At 32.2% G+C, this 13,696-nt stretch overlaps 1 protein-coding gene across 1 annotated transcript; it reads left to right on the forward strand.

Moving 5' to 3' along the window:
- Positions 1 to 834: 834 nt before the first annotated feature.
- On the forward strand, positions 835 to 11,349 carry TRAM (translocating chain-associated membrane protein 1). The gene is made up of 8 exons (XM_088238521.1): positions 835 to 1,087; positions 1,241 to 1,429; positions 3,167 to 3,320; positions 5,618 to 5,795; positions 6,488 to 6,603; positions 8,707 to 8,858; positions 9,438 to 9,561; positions 10,518 to 11,349. The coding sequence occupies exons 1-8, from the start codon at positions 950 to 952 to the stop codon at positions 10,601 to 10,603; spliced, it is 1,137 nt and encodes a 378-aa protein (XP_088094647.1). The 5' UTR covers positions 835 to 949; the 3' UTR covers positions 10,604 to 11,349.
- Positions 11,350 to 13,696: the final 2,347 nt, after the last annotated feature.

Consider the following 13,696-nt stretch of genomic DNA (forward strand, 5'->3'; position numbering starts at 1 on the left):
ATTAAATGCTTTAATTTTTACCGAGTGTCAGAAAACATTATTTATATACAATTTCCCGTAGCACTGAATTACCACATTTTATTCATAGGATACACTTTAAAAATAATTTGTGTACATGTCGTTTCTTTGGGCACAACCCGTGTTGAGGCGAAATTTATAACAGTATTAACTATTAATTATGTGAATAGGTACTGAAATGCATAAAAATTCAGATTGCCCATTCCTATTGTCTTTGATTTAAAATGTATAATGACATATTTAAATTATGCAAAAACGACAAATATGTGTGCTGATAAAGCTATATATAATCAGATATTATATAATATGGAATAAGTTAAATGGGCACAATAGAGTCACACTCGTGGAAATTCTGCAACGAGGAATGTGAATCTGTTCAATATCTATGAGGTAGGTACCCATTTCATATTTTTGGCGGTATGATTTTGTACTTTAGAGAGGGCACAGATGCCTCTAGTAGTACTGTCTAGACAAAAATATTTAGTTGTCAAAGTGACAAAAATATTTCATTTATGTAAAAAATAAAAATAAAATTTTTGATGCATTTTAAATACTGAAAAATGAATGATTAAGTCAAATGTAGATACATTACAGTACATAAATTGATTAGAATTTCATTGACTTCAGTTGTGCCAACACAACACATTTTGTAGTATCAGACATACCTTTTCCAATATTATGAGGAGAAAGTGTCAACGTTGTACTGAGTTGTCATTGGACGTACGTCGTTTATATAATTTGTATGAAGTTAGTAGATTTGAGTCGTGGCGCCTTGTCAGAATTTCTGCCTGTCGCTTTTTTGCCGGGTTCTGTCTCAGTGTCGATTGTCGACGTTTGTTAGATTGGTGTTTCAGCTGTTACGGTTATCAGTTGACTGGCCTGCTGTGTTTTTTTTAAAAATTAGAAATACAGTGCACCGTCTTCCCTGAAAATGGTGATGAAACCAGGGATGGGTCGTAAGGCAACCACTAAAAATCCTCCGATTCTCAGTCATGAATTTGTCATTCAAAATCATGCAGATATCGTATCTTGTATAGCCATGCTATTTTTGATAGCACTTATGGTTCAGGTAAGAGTCAACATAACATATTGTAAGCCACGTCTCTATTTTTATTATTTATGGGAATCGGGACTATAATAATATATTGATAATCAACCATTCCTGCTGTGTAGATGGTTGTAGTTGAGGAATTACATCTATGAGCTATGGCCTATTTTTCAGTTTACAAATCCCGTGGCCAGCCTTTTCATATCCCTGCACCATAACGTAAGCGGAGCTGACCCCAGTAAAGATTATCCTCAAGGAGAGGCTTATTTGTATGAAGCAGGATGGAAAGATGCCTGTGCAGTATTCTTCTACTCACTGGTGTGCATTGTTATGCACGGCATATTGCAAGAGTATGTCCTGGATGTAAGTACAAAACATAGAAAATAAACCTCATAAAATTTCCTAAATAATGACAGCATTGCTACAGTGTTTTTAAAGATATTTTGAATATTCAAATTTGTGGTTGATAAAAATATTAAAACTATACATCACTCGTGTGAGTAAGTACCCCAGTAAAAGTATTTTAATAACCTATAAATTACCAGATTGTAATTAAGAAAATATTGAACTTTACCACCAACTTTTCCAAGTTGTTACTTGAATAATACTTGTCTGTGTGTTTTAAATGTAAAATTAAACATTTCATGGCACTGCTTTGCTTTATTTTTACACTAAATTGAAAGATTTACTTGAAAATGTTTTTGGTTTATCAACCTTTTACAGAATATGATCAACAGGTGTTTAATTTTAATTGAATGTAATTAATCACCTAGTTTATACATTTTGACCATAATCCCATTAGGTAATTTAAACAGTAAATTGTACGACTCTTTTTCGTAAAAAGATTTATAAAATTACGAATACAAATTAAAATTTCTTAACAATATATTAGTTTATTAACATCTTATGTAGATATTTTTCTCCTTTGTTTTATTTATTTATACGATTATTAATACAGTGTTTATCAGAAAAATAGTAAAATATTATTATTTACAAGAAAAATGATAAATAACACATTAAATATATATTTTATATTCTTTGCTTCTAGGGTTGCATGCCCCTTTCTAAGACAGTTTAACATCATATTATGCATATCATAATATGCCTTTTGATAAATTATTTATATTTTTTAACAAATATACTGTAAACTGACACAGAATATTTCTCATATTATTAAATGAAAACAAACATCTGTTGGCCATCTATCATGTCATCATCCTCTTAGACTCCACGTAACCAATACAATGAAAGAATACAGTCTGCGGTTCCTTGTGATTGGCAGTTGTAGAACGCTTCCATAATTCTGACACTATATTGTACAGTTTTTAATATTAACACCTTTGTTATTCGTATAGGCTCATTACATATGCAATACAACATACTTTATTATATAAAATGCTTAACAATCTGCAGGACTATCTATTATTATTAAAAAATAAGATCAACATTTTCATACCAAGTGGCATTAATAGGAACTGCGAATATTATTAAATCCTAATTTTGGGAATATTTATTTCTTTATTATTATAACTAACGGCCGTAGCCAATTTGTACAAAATTAAATTTAAATACAAAGTCATGTAAAGAAAACATAGTTAATTGTTATGGTTAAACTCAGTAAAAGTAATGTATAGTAAAAAAAAGAATAAAAGATTTATTGTAAAAGAGTGAAGTATTGAAGAAAAGTACTAAAAAAGAGATGCATTTTAGGTTTGTAAATCTTACATAGGCACACATTGTTAGGCACAAAAATTCAGCAAAAAATAAAAATAAATAGACACTTATTATTATTAGATTATGCATTTTATAATACTTTTTACTGTATCCAAAGAAATGATAATTCGGTATACAATGATGTTGATTTATGTTACTTAAATAATATCTGAAATGCTTGTTTAGTCAATTCTTTTATTTCTGAATTGTAATTATTTTCAATTTTTTTTTCATTATCTTTATCTTTTCTCCTTTATTTCTTTTCATTATCTTTTCAGTGTCTGTTTTCTTTAAACCTAAATTTATTATATTTCAATAGCATTTTAGGCGTACATATGTAAAAGTAAAATATAAAAATATATTCTTACTGTAAATAAAAATTTCCAGAAAATTTCCAAGCGATTCCACTTATCGAAGTCTCGGTTGAGTTCTTTGAACGAGTCAGGGCAGTTGATGATCTTCCATCTCATGACCCTCTTGTGGGGGCTAGATGCCATATTGAGGGAAGGTTTCCTCACCAACCTGTCTTACTTGTGGAGAGGTATGTCAAGTATAGTTTCTGTTCTCAATTAACTACTATTTTTGAAGATACCAATATAAAGGTTCTCGACGTCCTGGACGTCCAATTCTGACTGTTCATCGGCAGTTCAGATCAGAACTACGGGACGCGATCCTGACTTGGGAGGATACACACTAGTCGGCAGCCGGCAGAGATACTTATACCATACCATATGCTACAACTAGAGAGCGGACATGGAATGATGATGCTAAATATACTGTATTAAATATTTCTGATAGATTGCTACCAATTTATAATATGTAACTACATGCTAATGAACCATTAGCAATAGACAAAAAACGTTATAATATTTATTATAATATGTATTGCTTATTTTCAAATGTGTCAGGCAAACTTGTGTGAAACATTGAAATATTAAAAAAAAAAAATGTTATGCCCTATATTAAGGCAGAAAGGAGGGAGGGAGAAAAAATATAATATTATTTTGAATGAAAAATGTGTGTAGTCAAGAATTGGGTTTTACCCCCTAGGGAGTTATTAAAATTGAAATATATTTCAAAACAGTTGTGCAATATTTTCAAGTGAGTCTCGATGAGGTTGACATGAGATATTTATTTGAAAAAATGTATAGTAAAAATGCAATATTTCATAGTCCCTGTGACATCTAAAGGGCAAGACTGATCATCTTACTTTCAAGTAACAAATGATTGAGATATTCTGCAATTAATCTACCAATGCGATGCCCTGTGCATTTTAGGTGCAGATAAGGAAACTATTATGAGTGAAGGTTCATTATTTTGCCATATTTTTGTAATTTTGTTTAGATACAGCCCTCTTAAACTCTTTTATAATTTATTGACATAATACCTGCGGAGATGGAGAACATTTTAGGTAGTAAATGTGGACTAGGCATTTACAGGGCTTATGCCCTGTATTGGCCTGGTTTAAGTGGCCGTCCTTTCATAATTATTGAAAAAAAAAATCCCAGCTTTTATTTTACTTCTTAAAATAGTAAATTTGTCCTTCACTTTTTAAATTAGTTGCAGCTATGGTCGATAAAACTTCCTTGATTGCAAAATTGTTTCAGATGAAGAATTTTCTAGTAAATACTGTTCTAACGCGATTAAAATTGACCAACCATAAAAATAAGTTTCACTCAAGGTTTTTTTAAATAAATCAGTTGACATCTGCCACACTGCCAGCAATATTGCCAACTTAAAAAAAAATATTCAAGATACAAAAAAGTTTGTTTTGGTACCATTGTCAAACAGAAAAAATAAATTACTCAATACTTATTTGACACATATTTTAAATATAATCTTTTAAAAAATAAGACTGATTGTGTTGATATTTCATAAAAAAAATTTTAGTCATGACTAAAAACCCTGTTTTGTAGATTGTTGGCAATGGATACTAATTAATTAAACTGGTCATGTTGATTCTAGACCCTTTAAATTGTTAAAATATCTTTGAATTGTCCATTCTAATCTTCATATTTCCTCTCCTGCTGTTGGCTAATTTTAATTGCACAGTTGATATAATATTACTTTAATTGTACAGTTGATAAATTTGTACAGAATAATACATTTGTGCCATAATTATGAAATTATTTAGTTTCGCAAGCCGATAATGAAGCTCTGTATTACATTATTTTTATTTAATCTACAAAGCATTAAACACTGATGTAGTGAATTTAGCTAGTGGTAAAATACTTGTGTTTCCTACATTGAGTACTAAATGGCTAAACATTGTAGAAACCTATATATTTTTACTCTGGACCGAGTTTTGGAGTGTAAGGGACAGTCAAAGTAATAATTAAGCATTAGTTTTGAATATCACTTTTTTGGAAACCATAAACCTTGTTTACTAATAAAAAAAAGTGTTTTGTTTTTAAATCTTCCATTACTGATAGCCATAAGAGATATAAAACATTAATTTAGTTTGAATATTTGATATACTTAGGAATTATTTATATACATTGCGTAGTCTTGTGATCATAATATTTTAAATCGGCTTGTGGTCCTGTGGCTAGTATCGTGGACTCACAGATCAAAGGTCCAAGGTTCGCCCCCACTCTACCACAGCATGATTCTCTTTTACTAATAATGAGTTATTTACAACTTGTTGAAAATGGCCACCAAAATTGAAATATTTGGTCAAATCATAAGAACCCAAACCTTTTTTTAATATAAAAAAATATGTACTTACTAGAAATTTTCATTTTTAAATGACCAACAACAAAAATTAATAAACAAAGTTTCTGCCTTATCTCAGCATGGTATCTATAAAGACTCTCCCATTTGTCAATATCATTACAGGATATCCCGAGCACCCGATGAGTTTCCTGCTGAAGCTGTGGTGGGTGGTGCAAGCTTCGTATTGGGTGCACGCCCTCCCCGAGCTCTACTTCCAGAGGATCAAGAGAGAAGAGTGGGCCGGTCGTATCCAGCAAGCTGTTGCTGGCTTTGGCTTTGTGCTCGCCGCATACATTTTCAAGTAAACAAAATTACCTTCAACTACCGCTACCACAATTTCTAAAGAGACTAGGAAATTTTATAATGTATGGATATAGATTTTTATGCCTGATCAGAAAATTTAGCACTACCCAAAGTAAAATTTTACATTTGATGCCGTGGTGAAACTCCTTTAAAATGTTTGTAAAAATATGTTAAAAACTTCACTTACCTATGTCATTATCGCATTAACCATAAGTGCCCATTTAAAAAATTCACAGATTTTGTAGTAAAACTAGGCGGAAAGGTTGACGTCGCATGTTAAAATAGAATCGGGATTTTGACAAATCAAAATCTTTATTAAATCATAAAAAATAAAGCAAGTTTTTAAAACAAATTGTGAAAATTGATAGTGAAAAATTCAGCAGGCATTTGTTTACAAAAAAGTCAGAATTTATATTTTATATGAAAGCAAAAGATATTGGAAGGTATTCTTTCTCCTCGGCCTACTTCTGCAGAGGGCTTGAGATGGTTAGTTAGTTTAACAATAAAACAATATTGAAAAAAAATGTTAGGTTTCTAACTTACCCTGAAACGGCAAAAAAACAATGAAAATTAATTGTAATCATAATATGTTAACTTACACTGTTTCGTACTGTAATGTGGGCATTCAAATTGTTAAAAATGTTTGATTTGATGTTCATAGTAAATAATGTATGTTTGTTTAATTTCCAGTTTCCAGAGAGTGGGAGTTTGTCTTATAGTTCTCCACAGTCTGGGAGAGACGGTCGGTCACCTGTCCAAGCTTGACGGCATTCTCAGGTCTGACAAGGAGGATGGAGTTGCTAAAGGTTAGTTAAAAAAAAAATTTATATAAATTCTGTAGATGCTGATAAATGGTGATAAATGTTTATTTAAAAATATCTGGTAAAATTATATTAATCATCTTTAAAATTGCCCATACTTTGCAAACTAACATTTTATATTATTAATATTTAAAGCATTAACATTGTGGTCAAACATTTTAATAAATGTTATTAAATATTTGTATGTAACCACTTACCGACTTTTCTATGTCTACCGGTTTCGAGACATACCCGTCTCTTCGTCAGGACACCAACTAAACCAACATGCTAAACCCACTATACACCTTCACCATAGTTTTTGCACAAAAATATAAAACCAACACGACATGCATTTTAATAAGCACATGCACCGATTAGGACAAACATGCACTGATTAAATTATGAAAATATAATAATAATAATAAAGATAAAAATAGTTTATTAAATAATTCAGGTGTTTACCAATTAAAATGCAATTCTTGTCCTTCAGTTTACATTAGAAGAACATAAAGAAATTTTGATATTCGTGTTAAAGAACATATGAGGTGTCTTCACAATAATAATTTATCTGAATTCGCAAATCACCTAATCAATTTAAATAACGACTTTAATAAAAATACAGGAGTTAAAATCTTACATATAAATAATAAAAGGTTAAAAGTAAATAATATGGAAATATTTCACATTAGGAAAGCTTTAAAAAATAATGTTCCTTTGATCAATAATCAAATAAACTTCCAATATAGTCATTTATATGATGTTCCACTGTAATGGTCACCCTATTAAACCTATTAAGCTTTCCCTCTCCCTCCATCCGCTCTACTTTTTTGATTAATTCTCAAACAAAAGAATATTTTCATCATTTAATCAGTTCATGTTTGTCCTAATCAGGGCATGTGCTTATTAAAATGCATGTCGTGTTGGTTTTATATTTTTGTGCAACAACTATGGTGAAGGTGTATAATGGGTTTAGCATGTTGGTTTGCATGTTGGTTTAATTGGTGTCCTGACAAAGAGACGGGTACGTCTCGAAACCGGTAGACATAGAAAAGTCGGTAAGTGGTTATGTACAAATATTTAATAACATTTGATAAACTGATGGAATGTATAAGTAATTATCTTTAGTAGGTATTTTATGTGTAATTGAAAATAGCAGTGCGTAACATTTCACACCACCTATTTTTTTAACATCAAATCGAGTATCACAGCATCATCAACCATTTTATTATACCTCTCTTTAAGATAAATATTTTTTTATATGGGAGTTCAGTGGATTTTGTTTTCTGGTTATCTTTATGAGTAGTGTTGGTGGGAGGGAATTTTGGCTCTGGACCTTTAAACAAACTTCTCCGCGTGTTGGTGGGAGGGAATTTTGGCTCTGGACCTTTAAACAAACTTCTCCGCATTTGCCTAATGAAGAGAAAATAAACATGAAATAAACATAAAACTCTTTCAAGAGAAGCCGGACTGTTGATAGACTAGATCACCCCTTCCTTTTTATCAAGAATCCAACGCACACGCAAAGACTTGTCTTCAATATCGCTGGGTTTCTGGCACAAGTTGGTAACTGCATTTGACTAATTGCGAGATATTGCACCTTTAAAGTAAAAATCCCATCCCAAATCAACTCCTCAAATAAAACTGCAAGTTGAATATTATAAAATATTCTTTTTTGTATTCATAAAATACGAAAAAGAATTTTTAACTTTTTAAACACAGATTATTTGATGCCATTTATGAAGGCATCTCATTTTTCTAAAATTCATAGATACCAACTGTATGTATTTTGCAAATGGTTTTAATAACTGGAGTGGTTTCTGGTTAGCTTCTTAAACATTCAATCAAAAAATAAAAAGTTTTGTGGGTAGGATTTTTTAGAGAATCCTTTCCTTTATCTGTAAAAACCGGGTTGTGGTCCCGTGGTAGTATTGTGGACTCGCGGGCCGAGGTTCAAATCCCACTCTACCACAACTCGATTTCCATTTTTTAAGTTATTTACGACTTTCAGGAAATGGTCTGAAAATTAAAATATTTTATTACTCTTGTATTTCTCTTTTTATTAAAAAAATAATTAAAAATCTGCTGACCCTAAATGTATTCCTGTTTCAGCACTGAGGACCAGCAATCTCGTAATGTTCCTGTTGGTGCGACTGTGCAGCATGGTGGTAGCGGTACTGACATTCTGGTATGGTCTTGCTCAGGAGAACAGCGCCCAGCCCGCTGTCCGTTTCAGCGCCCTCTTTACTGTTGGAGCTCTTCAGGTAAGATACAAACCTTTAGTATTTGTTTTTGTACAATCAAAATCAAATAATTTTTTGATTTTTGTGCCGCAACAAGCCAAGAGGCATTGGTATTTTTTTAGAAAATTTGTGTTTTGGTCGTAGATTACAGTAAAACCGAATTTTTGCGTTCCTCAATTTTAAGTTTTCCCGCTTTTTATACCAAAATGTTCAGGTAAGCAACGAGCGCACTAAATTCAGTGAACGCGCATATGCGGTAGGGGGCCCTACGGCATAGAATGCTCTTTCAGATGTGCAAAACTGTGAAATAGAAGTGACGTTTTGAAAGAAACCTAAAAACCCACCTTTTCTCTAAATCATTGAATAAATCTGTAGCATGTGAAGATAAAATAAATTATTTTCAAATTCATATTCATGGAATCACTTTGTAAAGCACCCTTGACGTATTATATTACGAAAATGGCGCTGTATAAGTTATCCATAATAATATGTTTATTGAAAAAGACTTAGGTACTTAAAAAAAATTATCTCAAATTTTCAAATTGCCTTTTACAATGATTTTCAAAGCTTTATTTACTATGTATTTTTAATTTTATCTAGACATACCTGATCTTCAACTTCATTACGCAGCAGTTGGCTCTCTTGAGAGAAAAGAATGCTGCCCAGACTGTTCTGTTGACCAAAGCTAAAGTCAATAAGAAGGAAAAGCCCAAAAAGGAAAAAGGTGGGTAATTTTATATAAAATGCTATATTTAAACTTAAATATGAAGATATATTTACATATTGTTTTACTTGTTATATGATAACACATTGGCGACAGTTTGGTTACATGGCAGCACTGAAAAGTGACAAAATTATTTTAAAAAGAAGTTATTGACATTCGGTTACCCTTGAAATGTTTTTTACCACCTCATGTTCTACTGGTCCTCATACTCATAAGGATTATTGGACATCATGGGTGATACGTGTTATGTACGCATACTGCTCTGCAAAGTACAGAAGGGAGCCCTCATTGGAAACAAGTGGGAGAATGAAAGTAAAACAAACAATAAGATAGACTTTAGCTGCCTACATATGTATTTATATCTAATCTTTTTTAAATAAATATTTGTGTTCATAAGACGTATGTACATTAATATTTCAATTTTGGGACCAATTTCAACCAGCCAGAAATAACTAAAAATGCACTACTTACATTTGAGAATTACTTTAGTTTTGTTATCATACTGTAAATTTTAATGTCACATTTTTTAAGATTTGAATTATGGCAATTATTGAGTTTATTTCTTAACCGAACTTCACCAGAAATAAATACTTGAAATACAATTAATTATTCAACACCCTCTTTGTGTTTAGCAGAGCAGAATGTATGTCTATATTTTCACCCTTAAAAAAAAAGTGATATGGGCTTTAAAAATTATAACTTCAATGTGAAGTACATAGATTTGTATGATCTGGCTCAAGAAAATGTTACTTGTACAGGTCTTGCACAAAAACAGAAAAGTCACAAGAAGAAGGAGTAAGAATTGAATGATTTATAAATGTATTTAAAGGCCGGTCAAGGGTATTACGGAAGAAGGTGCTAACTGGTAGGTCACCATCGTGTTTCTAAATGTCTAAATGTGTCGCCAGTCCGGTATTTTTAGAAGCGTATTTAAGACTCTCGTTTTGTTTCAACAGCGAAGCGTACAGAGGAATCAGATCTTCCCGAAGCGGACCAGAACACGAATGAGAACTTGAGGTCCCGAGCATCCAAGGTGAAATAACGTTGATCTCCCATTGTCCCCCCAAACGGGTGCACCGGAGGTTCGGTGGGCCCGATCTCGTTATCGTATGATTGTTTAGTAAGTGAATTACCGCAGACATTGCATGCATGAATGTAAATATTTCGACTGGAGTCGGATTTAAACTAATAAATGTGATTCAAATGTTTCGGGGCGTCTCTTTTTATTCCGATTCATGTTTACGGTAAGGTCGACATTGAAACTATATTTTTTATTTTCGTATACCCCCATTAAAAAAGAATATATTTTTTTATTCCCGCATTATACAACACATCTACATGACTTATTTATAATTGTCAATAATACGAATCTAGGTTTAAAATTGTATTCTACATTACGGTGTACTACGACGTCCAAAGTACGCGCCGAGCGTGCATTTTTATGTGGATGTAGAATTTCTGTAGAAATAGATACACGATTGCCAATTATTTATGAAATGTTCTTATACGAATGTTGTGCAACCGATGCTCATATCAGATGTAATAAATGTCTATAGGTAATATTGCGGGCGCTGAGTTGCCGGCAACCTCTGTTCTAGCGTTAGGAGTTACAAATAGTGTTAAACACAATATAAATAAATGGTTTCTTCCACTTTTGTTAAATAATATGCATATTACATGTTCAATGTTGCAATAGGATCAATGTTGTATGTCAATTTTACTTATTACATGATTATATTATTATATAAAAATAAACAATTATATATGAAATAAACAATTTTATAACTATTCATTTCTTTTTATTTTTCTTTAAATCAAATGTAGGTATTCTATTAAATTAAACTACACAGAGATCAACTAGTGTTAGTAAATATTTGTATGTAACTCTGCAATATCCGCACTCTTTAATAAATGCAGAGCGAATGGACAGCGAAAGAATGGCTAAAAATATTCAAAGTGGGAATGTTGATGGATAGAGAAATGGAGGAAGACCGAGGATAACATGGTAAGATGAAATCAAACAAATACTTAAAGATGGACATGTCAGAGTTGGAAATGTGAGTGATATGGCATTCTATCCTCTGTGCCTAAAGGGAAACGGTGTGATGGTTTGCTGTTTTTCTTTAATATCTACCAGTTTCCAGACATAACCATATCTTTGGCAGTACTCTCACTATATTATATATATAAACATCAAGTACAAAAATAAATAAACTTTGGTGTAATTACTGCTAAAAGCTAATATCTTCCATCAATTGTAAAACGGACTGGTGAAAAATGGATTAAAATTTGTAGTTTTAAAAATACATATGTCATTTTGCCCTATTACTAAAGTTTTTTAAATTCAAATATCACATTGCGCTTTGCAAATTTAAATGAAATTATAATTTTACATGAAGACTACAACACAAAATATCATTTTACTCGCATATGTCATTATGTACACCTTTCCCCTAATTGCAAACGTGTTCATCGAGGAATGCTAGTACCAATGATACAAAATTAAAGAATTTACATAGTAATAATGTAATAACTTATATTTACATATAAGTTATTAATTTAAAAAATACTTAGTACTCTTCCACTTATTTATTTGACCGATTAGCGCTTTCACCTTTTAATGGGCATCTTCAGATTGTTTTTTAAAATTTACATAGGTTTACAACTTTTCTTCCGCATGTTTTAAAATAAAAAAATCGAGGCCTTATTATAAAAAACTGGCTATACATTTGTTATTCAAATTATTGTACATCGCTGGCCACTACTTTCTACCATTTTTCAGGCAGCGTATGAATCCCGCATTGTAAAAACTGGTCATTTTTTGAAGCGGTTTACGAATAAATCCAATTTGTTACTTCTTCATAAGACCGGAAGTGCTGGTCAGCCAGGCTGTGTGCCATTGATCGAAACAAGTGATATTCAGAGGGAGTAACGTCTGGAGAATACTGTGGGTGGGGTAAGACTTCACATTTTAACGTTTCCAAGTATGTCTTGACCACTTTCGCAACATGGGGTCGGGCATTGTCATGCTGCAAAATTACTCTATCGTGTCTCTCGTTTTTTTCTTCCGATTTTCTTGCTTCTAAATCATTCCCATGGTCTTAAGGCGTTTTGAAATTGCTTGTTGAGTTACTCCCAATGATCGTGCCAATTCTTCTTGACTTTGACATGAGTCTTCATCGAATAATGGCTCCCAATTTTGCATCTTTGAAAATTTTTTCTCTTCCACCTCTATGGCGGTCTACGACGTGAAAATCACCATTCATGAAGCGTTGAAACCACTCAACACGTTCTTTCACTAATAACGGCCTCACCATAAGTATTTGAGAGCATTCGACGAGCCTCTCCTGTAGATTTCTTCATATTGAAGCAGAAAATTAAAACCTCCCGCAAATTATGAGAATTTGGGTCGTAAACTGACATTTTCAATCGAGAATAACTTTATGATGCAGCACCCATCGACTAATGTTTCTATGAGGTTATGCTGGCAGATGCCCAAGCTTATTGCATGCCATGTATCCATCGTGTAACAGAGATTATCTGATAATGTAGAACTAAACAAGTTATGATCTACAATGCTTTGAGTATGTCCAAATGTTTGTAGGCAGGCTGGATTTCCTCCCTAGGGAGTTCTAAGTTTAGATAATTAGGGATCTAAATTTGTTGCAACAGAGGGAAAACTTTTTTGTGAAGGGAGAAGGAATCCAGCCTGTCTACAAACATTTGGACATACCCAAAACATTGTTGATTAAACTAATTCGTATAAAAAGTACAAAAATTTTAAAATTGTTTTTAGGCGTTGCCTAGTAGGTGAAATGGTTCAGCCGGATGAATCTCACCCACATGATAAAGGTTTCAGCTCTTTTACTTAACAAGTCAACATTGAAAGCCCCCACCCACTTGGCTGAGTCGGCTTTAAAGGTCTTGTGGCCTCTTTTCAGATTCGCACATTGCAAAAACATTTTTTTTTTAGCTGTAATGAACAAAATAAATAATAATTTATTTATTTTTTCAAAAAATCTTGGTTTTCAAAAGATTCGCGTATTACATTTACTGCTTTCGATGCCCCGATCGCCGTCAAAGCAACCAGTCAAGTATATACAGTCAATGTGTCTGTCAACCTCAATCAAATTTT

The sequence above is a fragment of the Micrasema longulum genome, unplaced genomic scaffold (genome assembly GCF_059751315.1).
Source record: "Micrasema longulum isolate JH-2025_06_02 unplaced genomic scaffold, ASM5975131v1 h1tg001914l, whole genome shotgun sequence".
Lineage (NCBI taxonomy): Eukaryota > Metazoa > Arthropoda > Insecta > Trichoptera > Brachycentridae > Micrasema > Micrasema longulum.